Source organism: Schistocerca gregaria, chromosome 6, assembly GCF_023897955.1.
Source record: "Schistocerca gregaria isolate iqSchGreg1 chromosome 6, iqSchGreg1.2, whole genome shotgun sequence".
Taxonomy (NCBI): Eukaryota; Metazoa; Arthropoda; class Insecta; order Orthoptera; family Acrididae; genus Schistocerca; species Schistocerca gregaria.
The window spans coordinates 387299639-387318472 of NC_064925.1; the positions used below are offsets into that span (position 1 = coordinate 387299639).

At 43.4% G+C, this 18834-nt stretch overlaps 1 protein-coding gene across 6 annotated transcripts in view; it reads left to right on the forward strand.

Annotated features, from left to right (window-relative positions):
- Positions 1-18834, forward strand: part of LOC126278068 (lipase 3-like) — a 154992-nt gene that overhangs the window by 117380 nt on the left and 18778 nt on the right. For 5 of the 6 annotated variants that reach the window (XM_049977895.1, XM_049977899.1, XM_049977893.1 and 2 more), the window contains 2 exons: positions 1683-1767; positions 14182-14324. In XM_049977895.1, coding sequence (XP_049833852.1) covers positions 1683-1767; positions 14182-14324 — 228 coding nt within the window. The remainder of the gene's footprint in view (positions 1-1682; positions 1768-14181; positions 14325-18834) is intronic. The other variant, XM_049977898.1, reaches the window with a different exon arrangement.

Below are 18834 nucleotides of genomic sequence, written 5' to 3' on the forward strand. Positions count from 1 at the left end.
TCAGACTACCAGAGTGGATATAAACGATTAACAGGAATAACAGGTAAGGAAGATTACGTATTATCTTCTCGGTGTATCCAAGAAAATCAAATTTTGACACAAAGTTTTTGGCCAGATCGCTACCGCTACACTAGCGAGGGCCAGTTGTACAGTCTCAGACCAGCACCCGCTTTAAATTCTATTCTGGGAGCAGGGCGGAAAACGCGTTGTACGAACACTTAATAACGCCTAAGCGGAGTCTGGTTTCCTCCCCCAAAACAACCCAACTCCAGCCTAACCGGAGAATAAACGCAGGGTAACTAAACCGGCGATTGTGGCAGGGGTAGCGAAGTTAACTGGAGAATAAATTTTGACACTGGCAGGAATAGTTACAGAATTAGTGATGACAAGATTGTTTGTTACAACAAGGAAAGATACGAAACGGGAACGTCACACAAATTATGGAAGAATATGACGATTCCAAATTTATATAAAAATTTTGTAGTTCTACTTTTCGATCTCATGCTTGAGAGCTGGAGCGTATGAATGAAATGTGAAACTATTTCCTAACACAAAGCTTTCTGCTTGTAGTGGGCCTAATAGGCATTTGATATTCGTACTTCGTGAATTATATTGTGTCGTGTTATAAAAATGATCGTTTGTACCAAACTAGCTTAGCGACGGTGGAATTTCCTTAATAAAGTAATTCGTCGTCTTTGGGTGGCAACATAAACAGAAAAATACGGATAGATATACGATCCTTCACTATTTTGTTCGCTGGAGAACAAATGAAGCCTTGAGCGCTAAAACACTTGTACTGTGTTTCTTAAGTAAGACGGACGCAGATTTGTGGAGGTCTGATCTAATTTTTTTACTAAATAAATAAAAACGTGTTCCGTCTAAGTTTGAGTGAAGTGTAAAAAGAAGAACTGTTATAACTTATCGTGACGACGCACGAGCGACTCAAGAGGACAATGGCTATATAAAAGAGCGCTCAATGGACATGAAACGGACATAAAAATCTACTGTACTTAAGGTACGATATATGTTTTAGTTATAATAAAAACTTGTTCTGGGAATGCTGAATCATTTAGCAGTGCTTATTCCTATCATCTCCTCAGTATTATTTTCATTTTAATTATGCATTTTGCTAAGATTACAAACACCAAGATCAGCAGTCCAGTGTGCGTGTTACATTGACAAAAAGAAAACTGTTTTATCGTCTTCTTTCATCTGCTTTAATATTGAATTTCCCTTTTGTGTGATGTTACAGTTGTTTTTGGCCCCTTAAGAACTTTCTGGTCCCTTAGGAAATTGTTTGGTCATAAGAATAACTTCACGACCGGGTATTGTCGTATTTACGATCATGAAGTAATTAGAAAGACGATAATGTAATTTCTTAATCAATAGCACGCTAGCTGTGACTTCTTCAAGCAACGCGAAACTGCGAGTAAAGACTATTCACATTTCATACTGCAATATTTTATGACAATGGTCAATCCATGATTCTTACGCCAATTCTGATTGATAACGCAGTAAACGAAATCTCAATTTCCAACTTTTCCATTGAATAACAACATCACTTTTATTTTGTTACATCACAAGTTGCAACGCTCATGCTGTTTCCTGTACGGCGACTTTCAATCGTGTCCATTTACTTCTGTAGAGTATTCCCTCCTTCATGTTTTCTTTTCCTGTTGCAGTCACGGCTGGAGTTCTTCGTGGCTCACAGCCTCTGTGGAACCTCAACAACAGCGCTTGCCCACTACGCTCAGAATATAAAGACTGGTAAGTTGTCGTGAGTCTCGACACACTACAATCTACATCTACGTCTACACATATACTCCGCAAGCTCTTTTCGGCGTGACACAGAGTATTTCTGATTTTCTCCATTCCCTTTCCCCTTTACTTGCATTCGCGAATGATGCGTGAAATCTATCATTGTAGGTATTACCTCTAATTTAACTAGTTTTCATGCCGTAGTGATTTCGCGAGGAAGTAATATGCTTCCGGTTGTTCTTGGATCGTACTCTCTCCGAATTACAGCTTACGCACAAAGTAACCTTAGTACCTTCTAACATAGGGCTTAGTTGAGCATCTTCGTAGCGCTCTTGCTGTTACAGAATAATCACGTGACGAAACATAGGACGCTCTCTGTCACTTCCGTTAGTTCTCCTTGGAAAGGGTCCCAAACTCAAGGACAAGTTTGAAATGTTCGTCAAACAAGTGTTTTGTAAGCTATTTTTTCTTGGTTGAATTACGTTTCCTTAAAATCCTTCGGATATATTGCAGCTGGACTTCCGCTTTTCCAAAAATTTCGATTGATTGATCAGTCCGCTTCATATAGCCCGAAATGGTTTCTCTCTTTTGTAAACCCTCGTCGCCATTTTGTAACGGCCTCGTCGCTGCTGCTGATGTCGAATTGCCACTGTTACGGTAGGACGAGTTACAGAGTTCGTGAAACGGCATCTGGTGCAGTACACCGCTAAGACAATTTCACCCTCCTACTATTACACACCTATGTCCCAGGGTCAGGTAACAGGATAGGAGAACAAAGTTCTACAACAGTCTAACAAATTAGTAACAAAGTCACGCAAATGAGTTAAAAGGTTTAGTTCTCTTTGTGACTAGTTGAATAATTAAGTCTGCAACACCGTATGTAATATAACAAGAAAAAGTCAGTCCTGGACGATGATGTATAATGAAGTGGGCAAAAGCTGCTCTTCTGTCTTCCGAGTAGGCTTCTGTCCATTGTCCTCCGGTCATTGGAGGATCGCACTCGGCTTGCAAGCGAAGTCGATATCTTCATCCTCAGCGCCGCCCGTCGCGCTGGTGAAACTCGCGTAAGTGGCGAGTCTCAATGGTATTGGCACCAGCTCGCATCATTGCGCCTGCGGTGCTTTTGCACTGGCTGTGTCTTGTTCGGACGGCACAGCGCTCTCAAGTATTTTACGGATGTTACTGTTTCCAATGATTTTCAGCCAATAGCGTACTCGAACAGTAATATACTTTTCGCCTCTTTACGGTCAGTATGTTATATTTGTTTTCGTTCTGGGTGAAATGAGAGTTCGCGCATCAACCGTCATGCCTCTTCAGGTCTTCTGGCGTTATGCTATCGTCTTCTGGCTGCCCAATCTCCCTACAGACAATAGCATCGTCTGCCAAAAGGATCACTGAAACCCTAATGGTATCCATAAAATCACTAATACATAATGTAAACAATAACGGCCCTACAACACATTCTTGAGTTACAAACGACAATATCATTTCATCCATTAGTTTTTGTTACCTTAACCCTTTCAGGCACAGATAATTTTTTTCCTGAAACCAAAATAATGGGTTTGCTATCCAGTTCTTCGACTCAAATTATGTTTCAGTTGTATAAAAGATTCCGAGGTGTCCCCCAAAGGGGGATAGAACATGTCCCAAAATGAGGACATTGTGTTCAAGTGGGTACAGTGTAAGTCGAAAAGCCAAAGCCATAAATTACACAAAAGTTAGTTAATGATTATATACATAAACTATGGTTTACACTTGTGAAGAATGGTAATCAAAAAAATCATTTTTTTTTCTGTCCAGAAATAAGTGAATGTTACATTTTACACAATAAAATATGGCTTTGCCTTTGCAACTCGGTTTCTTGCACCTGTCAAATGATTTTTGTCACTAACCACCGAAAGATGCCCAACGTTGTCCAAAAAAAACCTCAGCTTCTGGACAACTTCTCTGCTGGCTCGTTTTGAAGTACTTGGAGATGGCTTGGGCTCTCACTAGTGGGACGCCCCCTTTTCGTGGCAGCTGGCTTATCAATTTTTGTCAGTAATTTTGGCCACACTTACTCTAAAGTGAAGCAAGTCAAGGCTCTTACTTCTAGGAACACCCAATTCTGATGCATTTTTCTTGTATTCAATCCAAACATTTACACAAGCAATATCAATTGCAAGAACAAACTTGCGAAGCGTCCACTTTCACGATCTGATGAATGTGCGATAAATTGTGATCAGAAAATCCATCTAGTCGACCCCTCCCATACGTTGATTGTAAATTTGAATAACTTCCGGCCAGTCGAGTTCAACGTATTTCCTTTCAGCTTTATCCCATCTTTTACACATATTTCTGTTTCCAATTCCCAATACATTCGGTGCCATTGCCAACGGCTTACTGTCATACCATTTTGTTATTATAACTTCTTCATCTTCACTTATCAGTTCCTCAGCAGAGCCTCTACCGCGTTTCTTCATGCCTTTGTCATTAGGAAATGGTAGGTTCTCGAAAAAATTTTGGCGCACAGTACATACTGCGTACATATTCTTATTTCTCAAATACTACACGAGAATATAATTTGAGAAATAATTATCGAAAATGAGAAGGACATTTGTTTCATTGATTCCTTCTGCTAATTTCACCACTACTGATGCACCAAGACCAGAAATTTTTAATATTGCTGGGTCAAGTTAGATATATTATAAAATCAAACATTTGACCGCTTGTTCCACAGAGTGCAAATATTTTTATTCCTCATGGTTTCGGTTTGCTCTTCACATAGTGTTTTACATTCAATGATCCCTTGAAAGGCACCATGCGCTCATCGACACTAAGATGTTGTTCTATTGGTAAACTCAGCAAACATTCCGTTATGGAATTGTGTATTGGCCTGACTTTCCCAAATCGATAACTTTTATCAGGATCACTTGTTATATCAAGACAGTGGAAGTTCTGTCCCAGTTTTAGGAACCGATTAACTGACATAGTGTCTGCTATTTGGGAAATACGTAGCTGCGGCAGTAACATCTAATCCTGGGGCGTTTCTAATTTCCCATCAGAAGCTGAATTCTTATAAGTGAGAGTATTTCATTTTCTGTAGTAAGAGCAAAATTACCTACACTTCTATAAACTGCATAAATATTTGTGCGTTTCACACATTTCTGCACAAGAACATGAGGGAAATATTTTTTTAAAAATTGGTAGGGGCTCTCAAAGTTATCCACTGGCTCAGAGTAACATTTGTACCATTCGATAAAAGGAGATACATAAGTGAGACCTCTTTTCCTCCACCGTATATCTTTTTTAGATGTTAATTGTCCAAATTTATGATGCAACTCTAGATCAACAACGTCCATCACATCAGTTACCGGCACAATATATATTTCAGGATGGTCTTGTTCACTGGCATAGTTGTTTTGCGCTTCGATGATAAGGGGATCTGCAGAACCTATAATAAAAAATCCTATTACAGAAACAGAAACTCAGTATAAAACGTACTTCTGAGCAGCCCAGATGAAAATCCCGCTAAATGCATTTTATGTCGATTTTGAGGTGGGCAGACGGTCATATTGACTTTTTCAGCTTTTACATGGTGAAATAGGTTACAAGTTGAAAAACTGGCTATAAACTGCCGAAAATGTCTGTCTAAAATCGTGTTTGATTTCAAAAGCAGCTAACTGCATGTTGCCTTCGGGTACAAAGCCTGCTAAATGCCCAATAGGCGTGGCTGTCGCCCTGCCGTCTCCGCACGCAAAGCAGGTGAACAGACATCAGACTTACCAATCTGGACATTCAAAGTTACCTTTCAGTCTGGGTTCCGATTAGAATGGATATTTTTCTTATTCGGCTTTAGGTTGACTGCGCTGTAACAAATTCGTACGCAACAATAACATTCTCGCTGCCAATGCATTGTCGTTTGGATGAGACGAGTGTTTTGTGATTATCCCACATGTCATGCATTTGGCGGGCTTTGCGTATAGGCTACTCAGCTTACAATACCGTATGACAGAAAAGCCTAACACTACCTCCATCATTGTCCTTTTATTCAAAATTATCGCCAGGATCACCTGATAGACCACCAATTTCAGATGAATTAGGGAGGTCTATAACTACTTCTTCTATAAGTGGCCTTCGTCTATCTCGGACTCAGGGCATTGTGAAATCGCTTTAAGATGACTAAAAAGACAGCGAAATAATGTCCTAAATCTCTATGCTATTACAACCTTTCCAACACAATGTCCTCATTTGGAGACATGTATGAAGTTATAAATATGTCACTTACTTTTCGTTCTGAAAGACACCTTTAGCTTTCACCTTCAAGAGTGCACCTTTCTGCGCACAAATCATCTTTTTTTACCTGGATTCAGAAGATATTAACTGGCTGATGGCAGGCACATAGATTACTGAGAAGTGTCCATGTGACAGAGCACTTTCAGTTTTGTTTTGTGGTACCACTGATTGACAAGACATGCCGACACTGTTCTGAAATAAACTCTGTGCTTGATGTGCATCTTCAGGTTTTGGGCGGGGCAAAGACTGTTCCATTAAGTATCGAGTGTGCAGCCGCAAGAAATCTCCTCCTTCTTCTAACATTTCGGCTGTATAACGTTGAGCCATCTTCAGAGTGAGCCGCAAGACTGCCGCTCCAGTGCTCGCTTCGTCCCTTTATTCTCGTGTACCGCGCGACTGCGCATGCGGCCACAGATGCAAATGCGCCAGAGACGTTGGTCGGCGGCAGAGACGTGCGTAGTGCGCGAGTTGTAGCTATGACTCCGCAGTTGATATGTGTTGGCATATCGATATATCATTGTGAGCTGCACTGTGAGGAAGTCTTTGTGAGTTTATTACGGCAAGTGCCGGATTCCATGATTTATCAAGGTTGAAACCACTATCTCTACTAATTAAATTCGTCTTCAAGCGAATTTCAATCGCCTCCTTCACTATCGAGTCCCAAAAGGACGATGTAGTTGCCAAAATTTTGACGTTGTCATACAACATACTGTGACCATTATCAATACAGTGCTCTGCCACTGCCGACTTGTTAGGCTGTAAAAGTCGTGTGTACCTCTGGTGTTCTGTACATCTTTCTTGGACAGTACTAGTTGTTTGTCCGATGTAAGAAAGACCACATTCACATGGAATTTTGTAAACTCCAGATTTTCGGAGCAGCAAATCATCTTTCACGGAGCCCACGAGTGCAGCTGTCTTAGGTGGAGGACGAAAGATCACTTTTACTTTGTGTCTGCCAAGGGTGCGTCCTATTTTTGATGAGCGGCTACCCACCTATGGCAGGAAGGCCATCGATTTAAAGGTTTCTTCATCTTCTTCTGCTTTCTTTGTGGCCTCTTTCGGTTTCATTTTTACTGCCCTCTGTATTTGCTGTGGAGTCAGCAGATTCAAGCGCCTTCTCCTCGAAGTCCTCCATAACTAAATTGGCCACCAGAGGGGATAAGGGACTACCCATGGCGACTCCGTCTGTCTGTTCAAAAAATTCGTTGTTAAATAAGAAATATGTGGAGGTCAGAACATGTTTAAATAAAGCTGAAATCTCTTTGTCAAAGCTTCTTTCAATAAGCTGTAGAGATCCTGGAAGGGGAACCTTTGTAAATAAAGCCACCACATCAAAACTCACTAATACATCAGACGGGTTCATATTCAATGATTTCAGTTTACTAATGAAGTCAGCCGAGCTTCTTATGTGGTGGGTACATTTTCCCACAAGAGGCCTCAACAATGATGCCAGATGTTTGGCAACGTCATAGGTCGGAGAGCCTATGTTACTCGCTATGGGGCGTAGAGGAACATCTTTCTTGTGGACCTTTGGTAGACCATAAAGTCTAGGAGTCACCGGACCTCTTGGTTTCAATCTCCGAACAACTTTTGGTGGAAAGGGAGAATCATTCAGAAGCGAAATAGTTTTCTTGTGACCTCCACATATTTCTTATGTAACAACGAATTTTTTGAACAGACGGACGGAGTCGCCATGGGTAGTCCCTTATCCCCTCTGGTGGCCAATTTATTTATGGAGGACTTCGAGGAGAAGGCGCTTGAATCTGCTGACTTGAAACCCACGATATTCTGGAGGTATGTGGATGACACCGTTGTAGTTTGGCCCCATGGTGAAGACAACCTGCAAGACTTCTTAAGACATCTGAATTCCCTCCACGATCAACTAAAGTTCACAATGGAAATTGAAAAGGAGAGATGCCTTCCATTCTTGGATGTTTTGGTTCGGCGCAGAGAGGATGGCACTTTGGGACATGAAGTATATAGGAAGCCGACGCACACCGATCTGTATATTAAGTGCAAATAGCTTCCACCATCTTACCCAGACAATGAGTGTTCTCCGAACTTTGACCCACAGAGCTCATCTTATTTCTGACGAAAGCAGCCTGCAAGATGAACTTTCCCACTCACAAAGAGTGTTTGAAGACAATGGGTACTCTCCACAACAAATACAGAGAGCAGTAAAAATGAAACCGAAAGAGGCCACAAAGAAAGCAGAAGAAGATGAAGAAACCTTTAAATTGATGGCCTTTTTGCCATAGGTGGGTAGCCTCTCATCAAAAATAGGACGCACCCTTGGCAGACACAAAGTAAAAGTGATCTTTCGTCCTCCACCTAAGACAGCTGCACTCGTGGGCTCCGTGAAAGATGATTTGCTGCTCCGAAAATCTGGAGTTTACAAAATTCCATGTGGATGTGGTCTTTCTTACATCGGACAAACAACTAGTACTGTCCAAGAAAGATGTACAGAACACCGGAGGAACGCACGACTTTTACAGCCTAACAAGTCGGCAGTGGCAGAGCACTGTATTGATAATGGTCACAGTATGTTGTATGACAACGTCAAAATTTTGGCAACTACATCGTCCTTTTGGGACTCGATAGTGAAGGACGCGATTGAAATTCGCTTGACGACGAATTTAATTAGTAGAGATAGTGGTTTCAATCTTGATAAATCATGGAATCCGGCACTTGCCGTAATAAACTCACAAAGACTTCCTCACAGTGCAGCTCACAATGATATATCGGTATGCCAACACAGATCAACTGCGGAGTCATAGCTACAACTCGCGCATCATGCACGTCTCTGCCGCCGACCAACGTCTCTGGCGCATTTGCATCTGTGGCCGCATGCGCAGTCGCGCGGTACACGAGAATAAAGGGACGAAGCGAGCACTGGAGCGGCAGTCTTGCTCCTCACTCTAAAGATGGCTGAACGTTATACACCCGAAATATTAGAAGAAGAAGGAGATTTCTTGCGGCTGCACACCCGAAACTTAATGGAACAAACTCTCTGCTTGTCACAATATGAGGACCACAATCACAAATTAGAGTTGCATATTACTACCGTCAGCTGCTGACTGCGTTGATATATATCAACGGGGACAACTGAAAATGTATACCCCGACCGAGACTCGAACCCGGGATCTCCTGCTTACATGGCAGACACACTATCCATCTGAGCCACCGAGGACACACAGGATAGAGCGACTGCAGGTACTAACTCGCGCACGCCTCCCGCGAGACCCACATTTTCCCCTTATATGTCCCCACACTACATTCGTAGTGTCCCTACCCAACACCTTCATTACTCATGGAAGGCATTCTTACCAAGTCCTGTAAGAGCGTTCGGGTAATGTATGTGCATCGGCACAGAAGAGGAAGGTCATGGCTGGTATTGCCAGAATTATATATTTATATGGATATGGTGTCTGTTCTTTCGGACATGTTCCTGGAGCCACTCTGTAGCAATTCTGGACATGTGAGGTGTCGCATTGTCCTGCTGGAATTACCCAAGTCCGTCGGAATGCACAATGGACATGAATGGATCAGACAGGATACTTACGTACATGTCATCTATCAGAGTCGTATTTAGATGCATCAGGGGTTCCATATCACTCCAACTGCACATGCCCCATACCATTACAAAGCCTCCAGCAGCTTGAACAGTCCCTTGCTGACATGCAACGTCCATGGGGTCTTAAGGTTGTCTCTATACCCGTACACCTTCTTCTGCTCGACACGATTTCGAAGGAGACTCTTCCGACCAGGCAACATCAACATCAACAGTTCAATGTCGGAGTTGACGGTCCCAGGCGAGACGTAAAGTTTCGTGTCATGCAGTCATCAAGGTTACACGAATGGGCCTTCGGCTCCGAAAGCCAATATCGATGATGTTTCATTGAATGGTTCGCATGCTGACACTTGTTGATGGCCCAGCATTGAAATCTGTAGCAGTTTGCGGAAGGGCTGCACGTCTGTCACATTGAACGAGTCTCATCAGTCGTCGCTGGCCCAATACTTGCAGCATCTTTTTCTGGCAGCAGCGATACCGGAGGTATGATGTTTCACCGGATTCCTGATATTCACGATACACTCGTGAAATGGTCGTATGGGAGACACTGAGTCCCATCGCTCGTGCGCCGACTGTAGCACCGCGTTCAAATTCACTTAAATTTGATAACCTGCCATTGTAGCAGCAGTAACCGATGTAACAACTGCGCCAGACACTTGTCTTATATAAGCGTTGCCAACTGCAGCGCCGTATTATGCCTGTTTACATATCTCTGTATTCGAATAAGCGTGCCTATAGCAGTTTATTTGCCGCTGTTGAAGCTGCTGGAGGCTCTGTAATGGTGTGGGGCATGAGCAGTTAGAGTGATATGGCACCCCTGGTACGTCTAGATACGACTCTGACTATCGACACATACGTAAGTATTCTGTGCGATCACCTGCGTCCATTACGACGAACTTGGGCAATTGCAGCAGGACAATTCGACACCCTATACGTCCAGAATTGCTAGAGAGTGGCTTCAGGAACACTCTTCTGAGTGAGAATATCTAGGATGTCTTGCAAAATGCTCTTCAGAAGAGATCTCCACCCACTCGTATTCTTACTTAACTATGGACAGCCCTGCAGGATTCATGATGTCGTTCCCTCCAGCACTACTTCAGATATTAGTCGAGTCCATGCCACGTCGTGTTGTGGCACTTCTGCGTGCTCGCGGGGGTCCCACACGATATTACTCAGGTGTATCAGTTTCTTTGGCTCTTCAGTATACATCCGAGCGCCGTTCTCCATGGCGCTCGGGAACTTATGCATTAACAGAGCGCGTTGAGTTTCGCATTATTTCTGTCTGCGAAATTCATGTCGGTACTTCTACAGCAGATTTTTCTTTTCTAAACCGTCATAATACGTGAGCATAAAATTTTGTTCCATTATTCAACAGATTCATATCATCATTTTATGCCGCCATAGAGGAGCAAGGTCTTTTACGTAACCGGTATAGAATCTCACAAGTATCAAATCTGTTCCAGATGCCTTTCCACTTTTGCCAGATTTTAGTTAATTTTTGGTTTTGCGATCACAAACGCCAGTATCTGCACTTTCAGTGATTTTTTGCTAAACATAATTCCTGTTATTCACACGGCCTTTCTGTGTATAAACTGTATGGTATGTCTAGGAATCCTGCATACTTGGTTCGCTAGACAAACAGTCAAAGAACTCGTATTAATGAGTTTTATTTTAACAAGGAAGTACAAATACTTAACTTTGATCTGAGAATTCTTGTAGTCCTTTACACAAGATCATCCACAAGTGCAATTACACAGGTGTGGCAAGCAAAGGGCTACATACAAAATAATCTGTCTTCTTCAGAGCAGACAAACACAAGTAGCACTTGTGATCCTAGCGATCACAACTAACAAAAGTATTCGCAGGGGTGCGGTCGGAACGTACATTTGAAATTATGGCCAAAAAATCATCGCCCAATTTGATGGTATGGCGCTACAATATTATGAATTATTGTGCACATTATAGCTGATGTTTCAGGAATCCTAGTTGTACGAATCCACCAAGTTCTTCACGAAAACTAAGACACGAAGGAGTCTAGTACGCACTGGGTGCCACAAGTACTTATCTGAAGCCGAATGCGGTGCAGGAGACTATTTCAACAAAGAATTTGGCAAGCGCTGGATGTTTTCCGAGTTTTTGTGACTGTGTATTGGACTTGAATCCGTCATCACACACTTGGGTCCAACAATCAGAACGATGGAGTGCCTAAGTATATTGTAATAGCTCCCCAAACAATTTGACTTATACAAAAAAAAGGACCATTATCCCTCATTCTCTTACTGACACCACCTACAAAGTGAAATTTATGGTAAAGATTTCAGATGTTTATGAAATCAGGAAGGAGGTCGGGTAAGGAGATGCACTTTCTCCTTTTTTTTCAGTGCTCGAGAAAGTGATCCGCGAATGTTGAAAAGGAACGAGAGACAAACCCGCTGAAGATGGAGTCAGGCTTAGCAATAGAAACCTGAATTTGGCAGTTAATTGCCTAACCTTAGCAGATGACCCACATATTTTTCAGATTCGCTAGACACAGTTGCAGAACAAACAGTGGACTGAAAGCAGAAACAGCAAACGGTTTCCAGTACTCCATACCATTACAGAGATTACACCAGCTTAAACAGTCCCCAGTCCCCTGCTGACATGCAGAGCCCGTGGATGCATGAGGTTTTCACCATTCCCGTACACGTCCATCCAGTTGATACAATTTGAAACTAAACTCGTCTCATATGTTTGCAGTCATCAACAGTCCAATGTCGATTTTGACGGGCCAGGTGAGGCGCAAAGCGTTTTGTCGTGCAGTCACCAAGGGCACACAAGTGGGCCTTCGGCTCCGAAAGCCCATATCAATGATGTTTCGTTGAATGGTTCGCACCCTGACAATTGTTGATGGCCCAGCATTGAAATTTGCAGCAATTTCCGGAAGGGTTGCACTTCTGTCACGTTGAACGATTCTCTTCAGTCGTCGTATGTATAAGCTAATACTTGACTGTTAATTTCCCTTTTCTCTCTTTGCTGCTTTTCTTTCGTTTTCGTCCCCCCCCCCCCCCCGCTCACCCCCCCCCCCCTTCTACCCTTTATACCTATTACCTTTCCTTCTTCTACGCTCTATTCCTGTTACTTTTTCTTTGTCTTTAAATTGTCCTACACTTATAGGGGATCATTAAAATTACACTTTAAGAAAATGATTCCACCCTCCCTCCGTCCTCTTTGGTTACGCTAGTTAAAATTAGAGTATTTTTCTAAGCACTCAGTTCAGTTTAATATACTTCAGTAATTATAAATTAATTACAAAACATTCTTTATTGTAAGTGACCGAAACATCTTCCATTTAATAACAATAATTTGTTTACATCATTTAAATTCGTCGTGAGGCACAATTACAATTAAAAAGCCGTTGTCTCACATCTTCTTTTGGCTGTAGGGCATCACCACCCAAGGAAGTTTCGTCAGGTGCGGAAACAAAATACAAAATGTAATGTAAAACGTTAACTACCCGTCTGAAGATGAACCTATCGGTTCGAAACCGGTATCGGCGCTGTTTAAATAAATAAATAACATTATAAAAAGTGGTTGGTTGCTGTAATCTTCTGTGTAAGAATCAACCTATATTTTACACTACCTTGTCAAACTGTACAGTCTCTAACTATTTTTTTATTTCCTCGTTTGGGCTAAGCTGGAAAATGGTCTATGAGCAGAACAAGTAGCACTTTTCAAAATAAGACAGCTGAAGGTTTTCACCTTCAATTTCAACTTCTCAAGGAATATGGAAAATTAATCAAAATTCCTCAGCTCCCAATGCACTGCACTTAAAATGAGCCCATTAAAGCCCACGCAGTCACCTATAATATCGATAGAATCGCTACAAGTAGTGGATTTCAACGTGAGTAGGAAGCGGTCGTAAACCTGGAATAATATTGCCCATGAGGAATATCAGACCCTCATAAGACCTGTCACGTGACCAGCCGCTTGGAATTATCGCCACCTGCTTGGAAAACAATTAATAGGATATGTGCAGGCCATAGTATCTGTGACGAAAGCTTCCGCCGTTGGGGAAACGCTTCAGCATCTCAAAGTGGTTGTGGCAATGAGCATCAGACCATCAAACACATTGTTGCAAGCTGTAGCAGACGAGCTTGCCCTGGAAATCTAGAAGTTTTCTTTGAAGTGACAGATTCAGCTTTTGAGTGGATTGAAAATTTAGATACTAATGTGTACATTTAGTCGTTTGGTTTTACTTATTTTGTGAAGTTTTGGGATTCATGAATGTAAGTTTCAGTTCATGTTGTATTGCCACATGCTAAATAAATGAATAATGTTGGATGGGGCTGAAACGCTAATGATTTTTATGTCTAAGAATGTCGTATACGCATATAATGTCAGTTTGGCGTTTGTGTGCATGCCGCCTTCGTTAGTGTTCCAATTTTATTGTCCAGTAGTGTACTGCTTACCAAGATAATTAGTCATGTTTCTTGGGAACCGAAAATGACATTACACTGATGTGATTGTTCCTTACGCTTAGTGTGCAAGTGAAACACGACACCCCTGATTGCGACTGCTGTCTGTTGGTTTCGTTTCAGGGAAGTTCCAAGCGTACGATTGGGGCCGCGAAGAAAATCTGCGGCGATACGGACGCGAGGTGCCGCCGGAGTACCGCTTGCAGAACGTCTCCACCCCCATAGCCGTGTTTGTCGGCAAAAACGACAGATTCGTCTCTTACCAGGTTCGCTGCTTCAGATTCTCTCCATAGTGGGCGCTAACGCACCTACTCAGGTGTGGCCATACAGGACGGCTAGACACACCGCATGCAGAAGGGCTCGGAGTTCTTCTTCCAGCGGTCTAGCATACCAGCAACCCCCACGCTTAATAATTTCAGGAGTCAAACTCCCTCGTGTAAAACAGTTTCACTTTATGTTTAACGCTTGTCAGATACCACTAAATGCTCTCGTTAGCAAACGGTCAACGAATATAGTCTGGGTAGTTCGCACTCCGTTCTAAGAGAAAACTGGTTGTTCTCCATATCTCAATGTCTATTACGTCACATCTCCTCAACTATGAGTCGTACAGTGATATAACTTTGCCGGCGCATTCATTGGTATATGTGGGTACTGCCTGCAACAAGTGCAGCAAATGGATTTGGTATTAAAAAGGTAATACGTGGGGAGTTGGAAAATAAGTTTCCCCTGTCGACTGTGGTCAGAGTTGCGTGTGAAAGAAAAAAAGAGAGAATGGGACGCTAAAGATAAGACATATCTTTATTTTTCTACACAATTTCCAAGTACATTGAGACATTCGTCATACCGCTTTATAAGCTTCAAAAAGCCTTCCAGGAACAAATCAGGGCGTTTCAAACGGAAGAAGCATTGAACGGCTTGTTTGACGTCAGCATTTCTGCCAAAGCACCTTCCGCCGAAAGTCTTCTTCAAATCAGGAAACAGATGGAAGTCACTTGGTGCGAAATCCTAACTGTAAAGCGGATGGTGTAGGCGCTCCCAACCAAGAATTTCAATATGTTTTGCGTTGCCGTCGCCACGTGTACACTCACACTGTCATCCAACAGAACAACGCCAGACCTGAGAAGGCCAGGCCGCTTTTACCGAATCTCCTCTTTCAAAATTTCGACAGAGTGGCATAGTACCGCGCAGCATTGACGGTTGCATCCTCCAGAAAGTCCAGCAGCAAAACTCCTTTGGCGTCCCCGAAAACGGCGAGTAACACTTTACCTGCAGACGGAGTGCTTTTGAACTTTTTTGGGGCAGGTGATGGCGGATGTCTCCACTCCATGGATGCGGCCTTCTCTTCAGGCGAGTAATGGTGGACCCACGTTTCATCACCCGTCACAGTCCGAAACAGAGGGTCATTGCCAGATTCATGGTAACGCACGAGTTGTTCCACGCTGAACGCCATGCGTTGTTCCATGTATGTCGTGGTCAGTTGGCGGGGCACCCATCGTGCTGACATCTTCTTGTATCGAAGAATACCGTGGATGACCTTGTGAGCTCGCTCATGTCCAATTCCAAGTCCTGCCGCTACTCCATCGGTGGTGATACGCCGGTTCGCTTTAATCATCACATCCACCGTCCTGACATTTGCATCTGTAGTGGCCGTGCGCGTCCGTCCAGGTCTCGGTGTGTCCTGCACTTGCTGACGTCCATCACTGAATTGCTGGCACCATCTCCGCACCATTTGCCTCGACATCACACCTGACCCATACACCTCAACAAGGCGGTTATGAATTTCTATGCCTGATACTCCACGTACCCATTCATAGCTGATAACAGCTCTCACTTGCGCCTTTGACCACGACTCCAAAACGCACCTTCTCTCCATAGCTCCGGGAAAAGACTGAGCGGCTCGCCTCCGCTTTGCGCAGGCATTGCGACAGCGCCATCTGCTTGATCGCAGTCGACTTCTACCCAATGGTGTATCGGTGTCTTGCACGTGCGCGTTCACCTGCCGTGTCGTCTTTCGCCCATATCACACAACTCTACCCACAGTCGACAGGGGAAACTTATTTTCCAACTACCCCTCGTAAATTAAAACTCGGGCTTGATGCTGAAGTTTTGCTGCATCAACAAAGAAAATGTAACAACCACTAAACTTTTTTTCATTCCGTTATTTCATGGGAGGGGGACGGGGGAGTGTCAGCGAGAAAAATTTTTGGGAAGGTTTGAAATTACGCGTAAAGTTTATTTGAAGTTGCTGAGTGCCTTCATTCTCCAATACTGGGTGAATATGGTCTGGCTTATCCGCGCGTCGTGAGCTAAGCTGCCTCAAGATATATGGGCAAGAGCCGGGCATAGTGGCCAGAAATTATTATAATCTACAACTACTAAAGTATAATAAAATGTATTTTCATTACCTTTAAATCAAATACGGTACGAGTGGAATCAAATTTTCACTCTGCAGTGGAGTGTGTGCTGATAGGAAACTTAAATGCAGATTAAAACTATGTGCTGGACCGAGTCTCAAATTCAGGACGTTTACCTTTTGCGAACAAGTCCTCTGCCTACTGAGCTGCCCAAGTACGACGCACAACCCCTCCTCCCAGCTTCACTTCCGCTGTTACCTCGTCTCCTACCTTCTAAATTTCACAGAAGCTCTCCTGCGAAATTTCAAGAATAGCACTCCGGGATATTGCGTATACATGGCTTAGTCACAGTCTGTTGGATGTTTTCAGAATGAAATTTTCACTCTTCAGCGGCGTTTACGCTATTATGAAACTTACTGGCATATTAAAACTGTGCCGGACCGACACTCGAACTCGGGACTTTTACCTTTCGGGGACAAGTGCTCTACCGACTGAGCTAACCAAGCATTCATTCTGTAAACATACCCCCGGCTCTGGCTAAGCAATGTCTCCGCAATATCCCTTCTTCCAGCAGTGCCAGTCTTGTAAGTTTCGTAGGAGAGCTTCTGTAAAGTTTGGAGGTAGGAGTCGAGGTATCAGATGGAGTAAAGCTGTGAGGACGGGTCGTGCGTCGTGCTTCGGCAGCTCAGATGTAGTCTGCATTAGGCAGGAAGCTTTGTGCCAGTCACGGGCGCGCGTGGAAGAGGAAGTATTCACACCACTGATACTCGTGTGTGTTGTTGTCTGAAAGGATCGCCATCGCACATAATTTCAGAAACACTACGATCCGATTTACGTTTGACAACGAATATGCCAGACCCAAGGCTTTAGAAATAGAGCGTTTTTCGGGGGACGAAATTCGTTTATCTGCTTCGGATCAAGTTGCCGTACACCTATCCATTGTAAGCAGCACAATTTATGTCAAGACAACCAATGAAGCTGCATGTGAAAGAACTATCACGGCTGCTTATAGGGGATTTAAATTTCGACACTCTTATGGCCGTGCCGGCAATGTAACGGTGGTTCCTTCACGTTTGGGAGTGAGGGTCATTCGGATCTTTGAACTGCCGTTTGAGGTACCAGAATTGATGGTTATTGAATCGCTGCGATCATATGGCACCGTACCTAGTCATTCGTCTGAACGCTGGGCAAGTTTTAGCTCCAGTTCCGTGCTAAACGGCGTCCGACAGGTGCGAATTGTCCTTATAAAAACATAACCCTTCATGCTTATACAGGGTGTTACAAAAAGGGTACGGCCAAACTTTCAGTAAACATTCCTCACACACAAAGAAAGAAAATATGTTATGTGGACATGTGTCCGGAAACGCTTACTTTCCATGTTCGAGCTCATTTTATTACTTCTCTTCAAATCACATTAATCATGGAATGGAAACACACAGCAACAGAACGTACCAACGTGACTTCAAACACTTTGTTACAGGAAATGTTCAAAACGTCCTCTACTAGCGAGGATACATGCATCCACCCTCCGTCGCATGGAATTCCTGATGCGCTGATGCAGCCCTGGAGAATGGCATATTGTATCACAGCCGTCCACAATACGAGCTCGAAGTGTCTCTATATTTGGTACCGGGGTTGCGTAGACAAGAGCTTTCAAATGCCCCCATAAATGAAAGTCAAGAGGTTTAAGGTCAGGAGAGCGTGGAGGCCATGGAATTGGTCCGCTTCTACCAATCCATCGGTCACCGAATCTGTTGTTGAGAAGCGTACGAACACTTCGACTGAAATGTGCAGGAGCTCCATCGTGCATGAACCACATGTTGTGTCGTACTTGTAAAGGCACATGTTCTAGCAGCACAGGTAGAGTGTCCCGTATGAAATCATGATAACGTGCTCCATTGAGCGTAGGTGGAAGAACATGGGGCCCAATCAAGACATCACCAGCAATGCCTGCCAAAACGTTCACAGAAAATCTGTGTTGATGACGTGATTTCACAATTGCGTGCGGATTCTCGTCAGCCCATACATGTTGATTGTGAAAATTTGTAATTGATCACGTTGGAATGAAGCCTCATCCGTAAGGAGAACATTTGCACTAAAATGAGGAATGACACATCGTTGGATGAACCATTCGCAGAAGTGTACCCGTGGAGGCCAATCAGCTGCTGATAGTGCCTGTAGTGCTGTACATGGTACGGAAATACCTGGTTCTCCCGTAGCACTCTCCATACAGTGACGTGGTCAACTTTACCTTGTACAGCAGCAACTTCTCTGACGCTGACATTAGGGTTATCGTCAACTGCACGAAGAATTGCCTCGTCCATTGCAGGTGTACTCGTCGTTCTAGGTCTTCTCCAGTCGCGAGTTATAGGCTGGAATGTTCCGTGCTCCCTAAGACGCCGATCAATTGTTTCGAACGTCT